The following is a 17,722-nucleotide window of genomic DNA, read 5'->3' as shown; positions in this document are numbered from 1 at the left end:
ACGATGAAGGAGTTGTTAGAGGAGATGGACAAAAGGGCAGAGCAGGCCGAGAGAAGGGAACAGGAGCGTATGGTGGAGATGGACAGAAGGGAGCAGGAACGTATGAATGAACTCTCGAGTAAGCTGGAGGAGCAATTTAAACAAGCTGCAGATAGGACTGACGAACAATTTAAACAGGCTGCAGATAGGACGGACGAACAATTTAAACAAGCTGCAGATAGGACTGGCGAACAGTTAAAACAGGCTGCGGAAAAAAGCGAAGAACAGTCCAGAGAGACTAGACAGTTATTAACACAGGCGGCGGAGAAAACTGAGGAGCAACTTAAGGTGGCGACTAATGAGTTACAGGGGAAAATTGACTTCGTTCGTACATGCTGTTTAGAAGGCATGGGAAAATTAGAGAAACAGTTAGATACAGTAGAATTTAAAACACAGACGCAAATTGAAAAGATCAGAGATTCTGTTGAGGAAATCGCCGATCGGGTTACAGAACACATGGCTAGCACAGATAAGCGGCTGGGAGACTTATCGCATACAGTAGAAGAAGCTACAGCAGAGATTACACTTCAGCGAGGCGCGATTGATAAGTTACGGATTGACACGGAGACGAGGTTGGAAGAGTTCACCGTGGACATCAGTAAACAAATTACTGAAGCTCAGCAGAAAACGGAAGACAAAATTGATTTGAAACTAAAGATGAAGCAAACGGAGACTGAGGAAAGAATGAAGGAAATAGAAACTCAGATTCGATTGGAAATGAAGGAGGACATCGCGGAGACAGGCAAGGAAGTCAAAGACATGATAATGGCTGATAGGGAAAGGAACAAGGAAGATCTACAGGTACTTGGTTCGAGTCTGGAGACGTGGACAGAGGTTTCACAGAAAAATCAAGTGAAGATAGAGGTTGTTGAGAAGGAAATCGCCTACATGAAGGATAAGTTAGAATTGTTGGATTTACGAACGGACAAAGAACTCAGTAAATTAAAATGTACAGTGCAACAAACCATTATAGAGAAGGCACCCAGTCAAGTTAGCGATAACGTTGCGCTGAGCGATCTTCTACAGTTACCGCGTCAGGAGGTCCACTGTTCAACTCCGAATGAAACACATAATGTTCCTATTTACAATATTATGAGGAGCAATGAAGAAAAACCACGGAAGTTTACAGGGAATGATGAGAGAACACCTAAAGCTTTCTTGCGTGAAATGGATGACTTCTTAGCAGATTACAAGGTACCACCAGAGCGTAAATTAAGGACAGTAGAAAGATTTCTAGGCGAAACCGTGGCTGAATGGGCGAATGCTTTCCGTTATACATTTACTACATATGAGGAGTTTAAGGAGGCATTTCTTAAAAAGTTTTGGGACGTATCTACGCAGCAATCACTGAGGATGGAATTGTATTCACGTAGATATCCGGCTACTACGCCAACGAAGTATTCTCCTTTTTTCATTTCTCAGATGCTAAAATTTCGTGATTTAGACATGCCCCCAAGCGAGAGCGAAATTATAGCAGCAATCTCTCGACAACTACCTCTTGAAGTGCAGAGAACGTTAATTGCAGCTAATGCTAAAACTGCAGCAGAGGCGGAATTGACTTTAAGACAGTTAGACTTAACATCTAGTCAAAACCAGCCTAGGTTGAGGCATGTTGAGGCTATCCATACGGTAGGGGTGGAAGAAGGAAGTAATCCACCGAAAGTAAGGAAGAGAAATGATTATCAAAGCTTAGGGACTCAAACAGCGACACATGAGCAAACCAACAGGAGTGCTGTACATCAGGATGGTAACTGGCAGCGGAGAGACAGAAGAGACCAGTTTCGAAAAAATAATTATCAAGGTAACAGCCTAAATCAGCGAGGATATAGCTATCCAAATGGAAATAATGGGAGGACCTATAGATACAAGTATAGAAACTATGGTGGACCCAGAAGACCATATTATCGTTGGGACGAGAAGGAGCGAAACCCCAGAGGAGGAAGAGGCAATTACCAGGAGAACCGTGACCAAAGAAGAGAAGAATCAAGACAATACGTTGAAGAGTTGAGAGGAAAAAGGCAGGAGGAAGACCGGTGGAGAGGAGCCATACAAGCTAATGGTAACGAAGAATGTCATGGAGCTGAAAGTGTTGCGTACAGGGAATACCGTGTAAGGCAACAGGAAAATAGGTTGAATCCTAATGCTCCTAATTATGAGGACCGAGGGACGGACAACAAAAACAAAGCACAATAGATGACATCCCAGAAGGAGAAGAAGAAGAAGGAGAGATGGCAGAAGATGAGAGTGAAGATGATGGTGAAGAAGAAGAAAACCCGAATGATGAACCTGTGATGGTGGATGCAGATGACCCGGAAGAAGACACGGAGAATGTCAACTTCGCGCAGATGGAAAGAGACAATTATTCAGAAGAAGAATATTGTGAAGAGTGTGGTGGTGTGCAGAGACGTTTTCATGCGTTACTTGACATCTACTACAACATCCGCCAAGATAATGATAGACTGTGGGAAGAGAATACAAATTTGCGAGACGGCAAATAGTACTAAAGGAAAGAGATTGCATATATCCAGATGATTATAAATAGTCAAATAATACATTAAGAAAAAAAATAAATACTGCATATTCATTTTTTTTTCCCTGGGTAAGAGGAGGATGAGCCGTATCCGACCGGCCCATAATAATAATTGGAATATTATTTGACCATATATGTGAATTTATTAATAAAAGATACAGTCTAATATGTTAAAGCATCGTATCCCAAGATAGTTAATACCGGATGTTGAGCAAGACTGTAAGTCGCTGGATGTTGCTTCATATTTCCGCATGACCGTGAGAAAGTAAGCGTACCCAAGCGCTGGCAAGGACCGACACGTGTATTACATGCTGACCAAGCAAGATATTTCAGCCAATGGGAACTTAAGGATTTGGCAAACATGGAGGCTACACCGCGCTAAATGATAATTCCAGGATGACCAACATGCTCTGTGGATAAAGTCAGTTTCTGTAAACAATCGGTTTTCCACAGTTTCTGAAGTTAGATATATTTGGAAATGTATTATAGAAATTGGTGGAAGAGATTTGCTGATGTTTGAGCTGTGTTTTATAAATATATCACAATAAGTATTGTATCATCATACATGACGAACTCTGATTGGTGGTTGGTTCAGATACCCGGGAACCCCAACAATATTAGCGTCACCGAAGCCTCCTCAGTAATCCAAGCTCTGGAGAGCGTCATTCTGTAGCAAAAATTTGAGCAGTACGGATGTATTAACTCGGCACTCTGTAGGAAAAGTTTGAACAGTGCGGATGTACCAACTCTGTGACTGGTGATTGTAATTAACGTGGCGTTATTCCAGAAATAGTAACTGGTTCTCGTTGATACTTCAAATTGTGCAGTCGTAATATTTACTGTGCTTTGACAGAGTTTACTTTTAATCGATGAAGACGGTGTAGTGACCGCTGAGTAACAAGTGTTGTGGAAACGTGCTAGTGTTTCACTATTTCGCGACGGGCGCGTATTCGCGTGGAACTTCCGTACCGAACCGTGGGCTGCTTTTAAAACTGTAATTTTACCCTTTTAGTGAAGTGTGTTATATATATGTGAATCAGTGTGTTAGCTGATCTGGTAAAAGAAAGGGTATCTCGGCTCGCAGCAGTAAGCAGTGAAGAGGTTATCAATAATAGTCTTCTGTGTTCCAGTGAATTGTTTTCCAGCAAGATGATGGATACACCTGCAGAGGAAGGAAGTGCATTCCCACATGTTAAGGATGTGATTAACATGGTGTAGATCCCAAAATTAGTGGGGATGTAAGCTGCTATCCTGGTATCCCGAGAGTCATCATAAAGTAAGATGCACGTATTATATATGGCATGATATGTAAGTTATGTTAAGGTACTAGGGCAGTGTAGATAGAATTTTCAGTTTCATTTAAAGTAAGCCTGGCGGCATGTATTTGTTTAATTTTGTCACTATGGTAGATTCGGATACGAGATTAATGCATGTTTATTTTATTTTTATTTTGCTTTATGATTAGGTGTTTGGGAAAATGAGGGATTGATAGGATCAGTCATTGTTGTAAATATAGTACTTAGAGTAGGATATTCCGAGTTTTCCTTAAATATAGGCTAGAAGGGCTAGATCGACAGGTTCATTCCTATATTACGTCAAACACGTATCAATTCATTTTATTTCGGTTATTCAGAGAGACAGGTATAGCTATTTTTGCATGATGCATGGTTTTACAGAAGCTGCCAGTAGGAGCTGCAGAACGTCGTTGTTAAATTAAGATCTTTGAAGTTAAGTTGGATTCTGTTTGCCTGATGGTCTGCCAAGGACTCGAACAGCGTCTCGTGATGTGGAAAGGCCAGTAGGATTCATGAGGAATGATGAGATAATAATTGCATGCTTAATTATAATGTATTGGTGCAGGCCGATTGTATGCTTGACAAGATAGAGAGAAATTATGCAGATGTGTGTGTCTGCTTAGCGTCTTCTGAGTATATTGTGATCAGAATGGACAGTGTTAATTCCAGACTATTGAGTCTGATGTTAAATGGCCCAAGCATGCTAAAAAGCAATTAATATACGGGAGTTTCCGTGTAGTTGATGATGGGCGTTATCTCATGGCAAGCTGACTCCTGGCCTGTGTTATCGGCATGTGTGAAAGAGACAGTATTTCCTTGCGGCGGCCACGGGAGACAAAATCCAATCTTTAGCGTAGTGGAGTTCTATATTTCTTTACAGCTCGTAATCTACCCGGAAGTACATGACGGATGACCGCGCTGTTGAGCGCTCAAACGCAGCAGAAGTAGGCAATGTTGCCCATTGCTTTCTTCGTGACATCAAGGATTATTTATATGTTTTTCTCTTACAGGATGGTTTTACCTTATTATTTTGTGATTGTATACCTTGTCTCGTTGTTGTTAAAGGGAACAGCCCGAGTGCTGATGTATCGTTGGTTTATCTAGTTCTGTCTAGATCTTTTGTAGTGAACCGGGATTCACATTAGAAGCAGTGTAGCATTTAAGACTTTACTCGATATCCGATGTATATATATGTTTAGTTTGATGATTTGAATTATTGTAAATATAGTGTAGGATTTGCCCCTAGTATTTTGCATACCTTACATAGCGTCCGGTGCGTCTTAATTATTTTTCTTTCCGTCGTAAATTTTCTTATAATGTAACTTTGATTTTACGGAAATAGTTTGACGACTCTCGGGAGTAACTTAATTTTGAAACCGTATCGTTGGGATGCGATAATGTGAAACTCCATACCGAAACACCACATGGCAGTGTTTGCATACACTTGTTGCCATACAACATAAACATTGGACTATGAGAAGATACTCAGTCTTGATTTTTATATATGTTCTTTATTGAACTTGTTTTTCTTTTAATGTCAAATTTGTATTATCACTCATTTAACGTCTTTAATTTCGATTTATTTCATTACTTTGAGTTCATTTTTTTACAAGTTATTATTTTTTTTTTATTCAATTATTTTCGTGTGATTTGATCGGGGATATTTGTTAATAAATCCATCTTACCCCCTATGATTGTTTCTCATTCGTGTTATACCTCCATTTCCTGTCATTGATTGCTATTTTAGTGTTGAACTTCGACTTTTATCCTGACCCAATCGACAACCAACCCACACTCTGCCCAACCCTGAGTTAGTCGGATGTTCATACAGGAATGGAGGCATCGTCCTAGAGGGTATTTACCCCTGGGTACGGTACAGTTGAAATACAGGGAGTCTTTCAGACTAAAGTATGAGGGGAATCAAGTATTGGAAATTCTTGAAGCTTTCCTATAATAATGTAGCCCGGTGTTCCTGACCGATGGTATTTCTGTCGATTGCCATTTGTAGCAGTCTTTGTTTGCTTATCAGTTTATTGGTCTCCAGTGTTGACCGGCGAATAAAGAAGGTATTCGCCAGATATTATCTTCTTATCATGAGAGGCACCTCCTTGGCTTTCACTAGGAGTGCGTTCGTAGGAGTAGAATTCGTTGCTTCTAGACATATTCGGTTAGCACGATAATGTACTCCTATATCAATGTTTCGGAGAACGTATTGTGGTGCTTTTCCATACAAAATGCTGCCGTAGTCTTAGTATGGGACGTGTTATGGCTCGATACAGTACTAACAATGTTGTAGTGTCCGCACCCCCACCAGATTCCGAAAACAGCTCGTAAGACATTCAAAACTCGATGAACTTTTGTTACTAGGTGCTCGGCGTGACTTCTCCAGATGAGCTTACTATCGAGATGAAGTCCTAATACTTTCGCTGATGATTTTAGTGGGAAGGAGAACGGACCGAGGCGTATCGTGTTTGAAGTATATGGAATCCTTTTTCGACTAAAACTAACAGCAGTTGATTTCTCAGCAGATAAGATGAGTCCTACTTGCGCTGTCCATTGCGCTAGGTGTGAAGCTGCCGTGTCAGCCACATACATGTCAACTGGAAGCTAGTATAGGCGGTGTAAATACATACATATCCGCATATTGAAGTACTCTGATCGTAGGACCAAACAGTTTATCGAGATCTTCCGTGTAGGCGGCATATAATAAAGAATGAGAATATCATTCTGAGAAAGTCCATTCGTGACAAAACGAGTGCCATAAAGTGTATTGCCATGACGACGGAAAATATACTGTTCTCATGATCAGAAGATTATTGATCCCAGAAATATATATATTGAGGAGGTCTAAAAGTCTGAGTTTTGATACTAGTACATGGATTATCACACTATCGTATGTCTTAGAAATATCCAAAAATATAGCAAATAAATACTCTTTGTTCAAATATTTTTGTTCAAGAAACTCCGTTCTATTTCAGTGGTTAATAGGCTGAAGTTGACAAATGTACTTTTGGCTTTCCGGAATCCAAACTGCGTCGTTGAAACGACTGCGTGATGTTCCATCCACTATTCAAGCCGAGGTTTCAAGATCCTTTCAGAAGTCTTAACGATGCAGGATGATAGTACTATAGGACGATAGGATGCTGGATCGTCGGGATCCTTTCCTGGTTTCAATATTGGAACAATTATATGAGTAGTCCAATCTGTTGGAAAAACACTTTCCATCCATTTGTCGTTAAAGAGCAGAAGGATCTCTTTGGTGCACCGAGGGAGGTTAGATATCATCAAGTAATGAACTTGATCGTACCCTGGAGCTGAGTTGGATGATGCCTTCAAGACCAGTTCTAATTCACGGAATGTGTATGCTGATGTAAGAGGGCACATATAGGACGTCCGCTGATTAGAAGATGGTGAATGTAATCTTTCGAACGATGTGGTTGGTGGAGCGATCAAATTCTCGAAGTCTTCAATCCAGTCGCGGAGAGCCAATACCTGTTGAGACTTCTTTCCCATTTTGTTAATTGTTGACCATACCTGCGATAACGGTGTATCATTAGACAACTTTTCACAGTAGGTTTTCTACACCGATTTCTTCCGATTCTTTAGGAAACATTTAACTTGGGCGTCTGTGTTCTTGTATATTAGATAATTGTTGCATGTTATTTCACGTTTCAGTCGGATGAAGACTTGTTTCCTCTTAGCAATCATACGGGGGCATTCTTGATTCCACCATCAAGACCCATCAAGGGTGTATGTTTTCTGTTTTCGGTTGTTAACCCTTATATAAGCCTTAAGGGCTGACATTTTTGCTAACGTATATTATTTAACATCTAGTATATAAAGAAGCAGTCATTTAGTGAAATTTCGACCTTGTTGGGAGAACCGTTTTGGAGGAATGAATATTTTGGTTTTTAGGGTTTTACACCCATTTCATCGCCTAAGCCTAGGTGTGACCTTTTTAGAAACCCTTCCTCAGTGAGCACCTACACTGTACTAGAAATGTATTCCCACAATTTCTTTTTTCTTTTTTAATGTCAAGTAATTTTGGGCGTTGATCGACAGTCAGTCTTGCCTTTTTATAATACACTAGTTGTCACCCACGGCTTCGCTCGCGAGGATTTGGTAAGCTGATAAAAAATAATTGGTCCTCGGTACTGCACTAAGGTATTGTCTGAAAATCCCTAAAGTATAAAAACTCACCGAAAAGTTGCATTTCATTTACCCCAGAACCTCTTTGTAAACCACGTTTGTGGCATTGCCTTTTTTGCGGCCAAGATGACCAAGCTACTGGCAGAGCTAAATCTGGTACATGCGACATGGAAATCTACATGTGAGAAACAGTCCTCTTTTAAGTCGTAAAATCGTCGCCATAAGACCTATCTGTGTCGGTGTGCCGTAAAACAAATATCAATAATAATAAAAAATTAAGTCGAAAAGGGATTTCTTTATTTCTAAAGGAGATTTAAATATCGATTTTTCACGTCTGTAATATCTTAGTTTTTGAGGTATAAGTATCCTCATAAAGAGAATTCAACTCCTTCACTTATTTTCAATCTCCAGCTAAAGTTGATTTTCCGAAAACAAAAAGTACGGTATGTGTTTATTTTTAAAGGGGATTACAAATACCAGTTTTCACGTCTGTAACATGTTAAGTTTATGAAATATACGCAGCGTTGCGGCCTTCGGTTCGAAGGGTTGCGGGTCCGATTCCGGGCTGGGTCAGGGATTTTAATGGCATCTGGCTCGGGGACAGGATATTTGTATTTGTCCCAACACTCTCCTCTTCATATTTACTCAACACACTACATTACCAACCACAACAGGAACACTTAATAGTAATTACATCCCTACACACGGGGCTAGCGTCAGGAAGGGCATTCAGCCGTAAAACAGGGTCAAATCCACATGTGCTACACAGTTCGCACCTGCGACCCCACATGTGTGGGAAAAGCGGTAGAAGAAGATACTCATTTTAAAAATCCACCCGCCTTTTTTTTATTATTTCATCCCCTTAAGTGGATTTTCCAAAAAACGTGTGTTCATTTATTTTTAAAAGATTCCAAGTACCAGGTTTAACGTCTGTAACATCTTCACTTTCTGTGATATATGTATCCTCATATTAAGAATTCAACTCCTTCCTCACTTCTTTTCACCCCCCGCTCTCACCCCTTAAGTGGATTTTCTGAAAACAAAAATGTGTGTTCTTTTATTTTTAAAGGAGATTCCAAATTTCATGCCTGTAGCATTTTAGGTTTTTTGTGATATATTGTTGTAGATAATCTCGCTGCTGTAAAAATACTGGAGCTGATGTTGCTATGGTTACGGCAGTTCAGTTCTTTATCCGTTTCCCAGAGCAGGGGTAATGTGGTGCCAATATGTTCATAACTGTTGGTTTTAGGGCCTTAAAACATGGTTCTCGGGCCCGTTTATTGTTCTTTGCGTCAAGGGGCTTAAATTGAGCTTTGTCTCGTCCTTGTACGACAAATTCGATATTTCGTATATAGGCCTATTAGCCCATTATTTTTATATCTTCCACCGTGCACCACCCTCGAATTGTTTTGAAAATAAAATACAGCCCATGTGTCTCAGGGATAACGTAGGCATATTCACATTAGTAAAATAATTTTTAGAATCGGTCCTGTAGTTCCTGAGATTAGCCATTACATACAAACAAACTGTACATATTAGTATAGATAAATGAGATCCAGTATGAAGTAATACAAATACTTATCAGCAAAGTCTGAATTTCTGCATAGCGTAATTGATTGTCACCCTCCTTTGGTTAGGCTTGCGTTATGAAACCATAAGTCTTTAGCATGTAAAATTGCGTACATTAAGGGGACGCTTGTTAGTAGATCTGCTGGCACGTTAACGAATCCTATCGCAGAGCTAAATTCAGATCATCTGGCTTTTCTTAGAAGCGATTTTTTTAGTGTATCCATATTCGTATACATTAGTATATTACTATCTATTATGTACTCTTCGTTGACGGGTTAGTTTTTGTAATTGCAAGTAATTCCATCTGGCGGAAGAGCGTGGCAGCAGAGGAGACAAGAGCACCTTTCTACTAACAACAATAGTCAAAATCAGAGTAATGTTGTTGTTGATACGTTTCAGACCTTCGCATTCTATTTTCTTCAGGCTCTGTGGCATTAGGGCATTCGAGTCTTAGGTTTTCAACCCCTACCCCACCACCTGTAATGTTTCCTTTTACCTCTCATTCTTCCAGTGCTCGTGCCTTCTTCTCATTTCGACAGTCATCTTCTTTATCTTCCTGATCAATAGAGGGCAATGGCCACGCGGTTTTGCACTTTATAAAACGATCACAACAACCATAACTATCAGAGTTAATTACCATGACCGCTATATAGTATTTCCACATCTGCGATGCTCAACGTTTATGGAATTCACATCTGTTATAGCTCGTACGGTAAAAATGTATCCGATGTAAAAGCTTGGAAATTAAATTTTCTGTAAGAGGTATTCTTGGAAGTTTAGAGAAAAATTTAATAATTGAGAATATATCAATCTCTCTTTTATTATTACCCTTGCGGAAAATTCGGATTCAACATAAAGATTGGAAAATATATTGTGCACAACTGTTTTGTGTGTACAGTTTCCCGATACAGCCTGTATTGAACAGAGAAATGCGGCACTTGCTGTTCTGGTCCCCTTATTCTTGCTATGCCACGCTATAGTAATAAAATAATGTAGCCTAGTGTTAAACCCGACTACCCTTAAACTGAGAACAAACAAACTTATCTTCGACTTCCGTACACCAGATTCAAGATAAAATGAGGTATGAGGCAAAAATATGTAGTCACAGATAAAGTTATAATTTAACTTTAATAAGTAATTATACCTCCCCTGCGAACCATGTGACCTTGCCGCGGTGGGGAGGCTTGCGCATCCCAATGAAGCAGATAGCCGAGCCGCAGGTGCAACCATATCGGATGGGTATCTGTTCAGAGACCAGACTAACGAATGGTTCATCGAAAAGGGAGTAGCAGCCTTTCGGAAGTTACAAGGGCGGCAGTCTAGATGATTGACTGATATGGCCTTGTAATAATACTCAACATGGCTTAGCTGTGTTGGTACTGCTACACTGCTGAAAGCAACGGGAAACTGCAGCCGCAACTAACTCCCGAGGACATGCAGTTCTCTCTGTATGAATGATGGCTTCCCCCCCGGGTAAAATATTCCAGGGGTAAAATAGTCCCCCCTTCGGATCTCCGGGTGGGGACTGCACGACAGGGGGCAATAATCAGGAAGATGGATACTGACATACTGCGAGTCGGAACGAGGAATGTTAGAAGTTTGAATTGTTGTGGTAGTTTAGAGAATCTGAAAAGGGAGATGGATAGACTTAAGTTACATGTAGTTGGTACAAGTAATATACCTTGGCAGGAAGAACAGGATTTTTGACCAGGCGACTACAGAATTATCAACATAAAATCAAACAGGGGAAATGCGGTAGTTGGTTTAATAATGAATAAGAAAATAGGGCAGCGGGTAAGTTACTACGACCAGAAGAGTGAAATAATTATTGTTGCCAAGATAGACACTGAACCAATGCCCACCACAATAGTGCAGGTCTATATGCATACTAGTTCAGCAGATGATGAGAAAATCGAAAGAATATATGAAGAGATAGAAGATTTAATACAATATGTAAAAGGTGACGAGAATCTTATTGTCATGGAAGACTGGAATGCAGTGGTAGGCCAAGGAAGAGAAGGTAATACAGTAGGAGAATTCGGACTGGGACAAAGGAATGAAAGAGGAAGTCGACTGGTTGAATTCTGCACTGATCATAATTTAGTCCTTGGTATACTTGGTTCAAACACCGCAAACGACGGCTGTATACGTGGTTGAGACCTGGAGACACTGGAAGGTATGAAATATACTTCAATACTGTGTGATTAGGCAGAGATTCAGAAACTAGGTGTTGGATTGCATAACTTTCCCAGGAGCAGACGTGGATTCTGACCACAACTTGCTAGTCATGAAATGCTATCTGAAGTTGAAGAAATAGAAGAAAGGAAGGAATGATATAAGATGGGATCTAGATAGATTGAAAGAAAAGAGTGAGAGGGATTGTTTCAAGGAACATGTTGCACAAAGGACTAAATAAAAAGGCTGAAGGAAACACAGCAGAGGAAGAATGGACAGTCATAAAAATGAGGTCAGCAGGGCTGCTGAAGAAATGTTAGGCAGGAAGTAAATGTCAACTAAGTATCAGTGGATAGCTCAGCGGATACTGGACCTAATTGATGTACGACGAAAATACAAGAATGCAAGGAATGAAGAGGGCAGAAAAGAATACAGGCGATTAAAGAATGAAGTAGGTAGAAAGTGCAAGATAGCAAAGGAAGAATGGCTGAAGGAGAAGTGCAAGAATGTTGAAGGTTTTATGCTTCTAGGAAAGGTAGATGATTAGTATAGGAAAATCGAGTAAACGTTTGGGAAAGTAAAAAAAAATAGGTGTATGAATATTAAGAGCTCAGATGGCAAGCCAATTCTAGTGAAAGAAGACAGCAGAAAGAGGGCAGGAACACATCCAAGGTAAAGATGTAGATGACATGGTTCTGGAACAAGAAGAGGCTGCTGATGCTGAGGAAATGGGAGATCCAATTTTGAGATCAGAGTTTGCCAGAGCTTTGAAAGACCCAAATAGGAACAAGGCACCTGGAATTGATAAAATTCCCTCTGATTTACTGACTGCCGTAGGTGGAACCAGCATGGCAAGGTTATTCCATCTAGTCTGTAATGTATATCAGACAGGAGAAGTGCCACCCGATTTTCGGCAGATAGTTGTATCTATTCCCAAGAAAGCCGGTGCTGACAAGTGTGGAAACTACCGAACCATTAGTTCGGTATCTCATGCCTACAACATTTTAACATATTATTTACAGAAGAATTGAAAGACAGTTTGAAGCTGGGCTGCGAGAAGATCAATTTGGCTTTAGAAGGCATGTAGGAACACGTGAAGCAATCCTGACTTTACGTCTGATCTCAGAGGATCGAATTAAGGACCAGCCCACATACATGGCGTTCGTAGATCTAGGAAAGTCATTCGATAATGTTGATTGGACCCTGTTTAAGATTCTGAAGGTGATTGGGATCAGATACCGAGAACGAAGAATTATCTACATTCTGCAGTGATAAGAATCGAGGGCTTTGAAAAAGAAGCAATCCAGAAAGGAGTGAGGCAAGGCTGCAGTTCGCCCCCCCCCCCTCCTTTTCAGTGTTTGAATAGAACGGGCAGTAAAGGAAATCAAAGAGGAATTTGGAAAGGGATTCACAGTCCAAAGAGAGGAAATTAAAACCTTGAGATTTGCCGATGATATTGTTATTTTATCTGAGATTGCAGAAGATCTCGAGAAGTTGCTGAATGGTATGGAAAAGTCTTGGGTAAAGAGTACAAGATGAAAATAAATAGTTCCAGAACAAAAGTAATCGAGTGAAGTCGAACGCAGGTGATGAAGGTAATATTAGATTAGGAAATGAAGTCTTAAAGGAAGTAGATGGGTAGTAAAATAACTAACGATGGCAGAAGTAAGGAGGACATAAAATGCAGACAGCACGAGCAAGGAAGAGCTTTCTTAAGAAAAGAAATTTGCTCACTTCAAACATTGATGTAGGAATTAGAAAGATGTTTTGGAAGACTTTCATCTGGAGCGCAGCATTATATGGAAGTGAAACATGGAGGATATGTAGCTCAGAAAGAAAGAGAATAGAAGCTTTTGAAATGTGGTGTTACAGAATAATCCTGAAGGTGAGATGGATAAATCGAATCATGAATGTAGGCATACTGTATCAAATTGTTGAGAGGAGATCGATTTGGCTGGATTTGACGAAAAGAAGAGATAGAATGATAGGGCACATCTTAAGGCAGTCAGGACTTGTTCAGTTGGTTTTTGGAGGAAGTGTAGGCGGTAAGAAAGGTAGGAGTAGACGAAGGTATGAATATGACAAGCAGATTAGAGCAGATGTATGATGCAATAGTTACGTAGAAATGAAAAGGTTAGCGCAGGATCGGGTGGCATGGAGCGCTGCGTCAATCCAGTCTATGGACTGATGACTCAAACAACAACAACAACAACAAATAATTATAGGGATAAATAATAATAATGATAATAATAATAATAATAACAACGGAGGCCCGGGTTCCATTCCTGACTCTGCCACGAAATTTGAAAAGTGGTATGAGGGCTGGAACGGGGTCCACTTAGCCTCGGGAGGTCAACTGCGTAGAGGTGGGTTCGATTCCTACCTCAGCCATCCTCGAAGTAGTTTTCCGTGGTTTCCTACTTCTTCTCCAGGCATATGCCGGGATGGTACCTAACTTAAGCCCACGGCCGCTTCCTGCCCTCTTCCTTGTCTATGCCCTCTAATCATTCCATCCCCCACAAGGTCCCTGTTCAGCATAGCAGGTGAGACCGCCTGGGCGAGGTGCTGGTCATTCTCCTCAGTTGTAGCTCCCGACCTAAAGTCTCGCGCTTCACGACACTGCCCTTGATGTGGTAGAGGTGGGATCCCTCGCTGATTCCGAGGAAGAAACCAATCCTGGAGTGTAAATAAATAAATAAATAAATAAATAAATAAATAAATAAATAAATAATAAATAAATAAATAAATAAATAAATAAATAAATAAATAAATATTATAATAATATCGTTGTTGACCGGCTGATTAATTTTGGAGATGTCACTAACTTCTGTTAATACTCATCGTCGTCGACATGCAAGTTGTAATTTTTATGTCACCGAAATGAGTGCTTTTAAGGCGTAAATGCACATTTTGCTGGAAAACCATTAGAGTTATCAAGGAAACTAATACAATCTTTTTTGTAGTAGAAAATTTTAAATGCTCGTGGAAGGCTTATTATTATGATAGGACTCTTTTTGGACCCATTATTTTGCTTTTTAGCAGATAAAATGTGCACAAGTTCAGCACATACCTACAAATACTGTATATGATCGTCATCTGGAAAATGCCCTAGATATTGAAAAAATAGGCTTCTTTGGTAATCGAAGGTACTGGCTTAAGCTTGCAAAACTAATGCTCGAACGATTTTGTCGTAAAGGACAGACACGCAAATATTCAGATTTATATACCTTCTTTGTGTCTTTTCTTCGTTTTTTCATGACCTTTTGCCTAGTTATGTGGGGTCGGTATTAATATGGTTTAAGCCTAGTTTTACGGACGGATGCCCTTTCTGATATGAGCCCGATGTGCAGGGAGGTGTTTCTGTGGTGGTTAGTAGTGCGATATGTTGTATGTAAATGAATATGTGTATTAAGACGTTCACAAGCGCTCAGACCTCGCGCTAGAGGAATTAACCAGACGATGTGAGAATTCCCGGCTTGGCTGAAAATCCAACCCTGGGCCCTCTCAACCGAAGGCCATCACGCTGACCATTCAGCCAAGGAGTCGGAACTAATTTGGTGTCATGTCTGGATTATTGGCTGAATGGTCAGTGTTGCGGTCTTCGATTCAGGAAGTTCTGGTTTTCATTCCTGGCCGGGTCAGGGATTTCAGCTGGGCCTGATAACCGCAACGTTCCTAAATATGAATTCCTATGACTAGGGTACTAGATGTTTGTATTTGTCACAATAAAGACACCACTTCTTATATACAAACCATGCTAGCCTTAATCCCTCTATCTAGGATTGGCGTCAGGAAGGCCGTCCGACCGTAAAACAGAGCCAAGTCCATATCGCATCTTGGGAAGAAGATGACCAAAAGTGCAAAATGATACTTCTGGGATAATTGCAATATAGGATTAATAAAGGTCAAGTAATTTCAGTTTTTAATATATTCTTATATATGTTATATATATTTGTATATTTATATATTTTTACATTCTTACTTTTGCACTTATCGCAGAAGTACCATTTTTGCTCTTGTGGCCCTCTTCTTCCCAAGGTTTGATATGTACGACATAGTTCGTTCCCGCGATCCCTATAAATTGGTTGATTGATTGATTGATTGATTGATTGATTGATTGATTGATTGATTGATTGTCCTGGCAAGATTAATGCCAGGTGGCCTTCTCTTTCCAATTTAATGCACCATTTACAAATTTGTTTACGAATATATACTGTATGTACATACCTACACTGAAATTAAATGTTAAATGAAATTATTAAAAGAACATTTATCAAGACTGTAAATTGACATAAATATTGTGTCCTATCTACTAAACAGTTTTAAATGATAACGTAAATTTAATATTAAGCTCTTTTTTTCCTTTTTGCTAATTGCTTTACGTCGCACCGACACAGATAGGTCTTATGGCGACGATGGGACAGGGAAGGGCTAGGAGTGGGAAGGAAGAGGCCGTGGCTTAAGGTACAGCCCCAGCATTTGCCTGGTGTGAAAATGGTTAACCACGGAAAACCATCTTCAGGGCTGCCGACAGTGGGGTTCGAACCTACTATCTCCCGAATACTGGATATTGGCCGCACTTAAGCGACTGCAGCTATCGAGCTCGGTTAAATATTAATTAATGATATAATTATTGTGTAAGTAATTTATAGTCCGCCTCTGTGGTGTGGTGGTTAGTGTGATTAGCTGCCACCCCCAGAGACTCGGGTTCGATTCCCGGCTCTGCCACGAAATTTGAAAAGTGGTACGAAGGCTGGAACGGGTCCACTCAGCCACTCAGTAGAGGTGGGCTCAATTCCCACCTCAGCCATTCTGGAAGTATTTTCCACGTCTCCTCCAGGCAAATGCCAGGATGGTACCTAACTTAAGGCCACGGCCGCTTCCTTCCCTCTTCCTTGTCTATCCCAGCCAATCTTCCCACCCCCCCCGCAAGGCCCCTGTTCAGCATAGCAGGTGAGACCGCCTGGGCGAGATACTGGTCATCCTTCCCAGTTGTAGCCCCGATCCCTTGTCTGTAGCTTCAGAAGACTGCCCTTGAGGTGGTAGAGGTGGGATCCCTCGCTGAGTCCGAGGGAAAACTGATCTTAGAGGGTAAACAGATAAAGAAGAAGAAGTAATTTAAAAATAAATTTTTTCTTTCTTTCTTTCTTTCTTTCTTTCTCTTTCTTAATCTGTTTATTGTCCAGGGTTGGCTTTTCCCTCGGACTTAGCGAGGGATCCCACCTCTACCGCCTCAAGGGCAGTGTCCTGGAGCTTCAGACTCTTGGTCGGGAGATACAACTGGGGAGTATGACCAGTACCTCGCCCAGGCGGCCTCACCCGCTATGCTGAACAGGGGCCTTGTGGAGGGATGGGAAGATTGGAAGGGATAGGCAAGGAAGAGGGAAGGAAGCGGCCGTGGCCTTAAGTTAGGTACCATCCCGGCATTCGCCTGGAGGAGAAGTGGGAAACCACGGAAAACCACTTCCAGGATGGCTGAGGTGGGAATCGAACCCACCTCTACTCAGTTGACCTCCCGAGGCTGAGTGGACCCCGTTCCAGCCCTCGTACCACTTTTCAAATTTCGTGGCAGAGCCGGGAATCGAACCCGGGCCTCCGGAGGTGGCAGCTAATCACGTTAACCACTACACCACAGAGGCGGACATAAATTATTTATACCCAACTAAACTAAAAAAGTTACAAAAATAAGGCTATTTGAGTTATGATTAAGTATGAATTTAACAGCTATACAAATACACTGAGTGGCCAAAAGTCACGGGAAGGTTTGTCCCATTAGTAAATGTTCCTGTACAACCCCAGAGCGTTGCGGCTGTCTGTAGCGCAGCTGAGCAGTCTGTCGCAGACACCAGTGTCGTGAAGATGGCAACACGTCGCGAGTTAACCGACTTTGAACGTGGGGTGATCATCGGCGCACGGCGCACGGGTCATAGCATTGCGGAGATTACACGCGAATTCGGGTTTCCAA

The 17,722-nt window shown here is 41.0% G+C and overlaps 1 protein-coding gene across 1 annotated transcript in view; it reads left to right on the top strand.

Moving 5' to 3' along the window:
• The first annotated feature begins 12,446 nt into the window (after window positions 1-12,446).
• LOC136866744 (tyrosine-protein phosphatase non-receptor type 13) overlaps window positions 12,447-17,722 on the top strand; it is a 179,957-nt gene continuing 174,681 nt past the window's right edge. Inside the window, exon 1 of the mRNA XM_068226831.1 lies at window positions 12,447-12,740. Coding sequence (XP_068082932.1) covers window positions 12,447-12,740 — 294 coding nt within the window. The remainder of the gene's footprint in view (window positions 12,741-17,722) is intronic.

Source organism: Anabrus simplex, chromosome 3 (genome assembly GCF_040414725.1).
Source record: "Anabrus simplex isolate iqAnaSimp1 chromosome 3, ASM4041472v1, whole genome shotgun sequence".
NCBI lineage: Eukaryota > Metazoa > Arthropoda > Insecta > Orthoptera > Tettigoniidae > Anabrus > Anabrus simplex.
The sequence above is the reverse complement of the archived record's forward strand: the minus strand, read 5'-3'. Positions and strand labels throughout refer to the sequence as shown.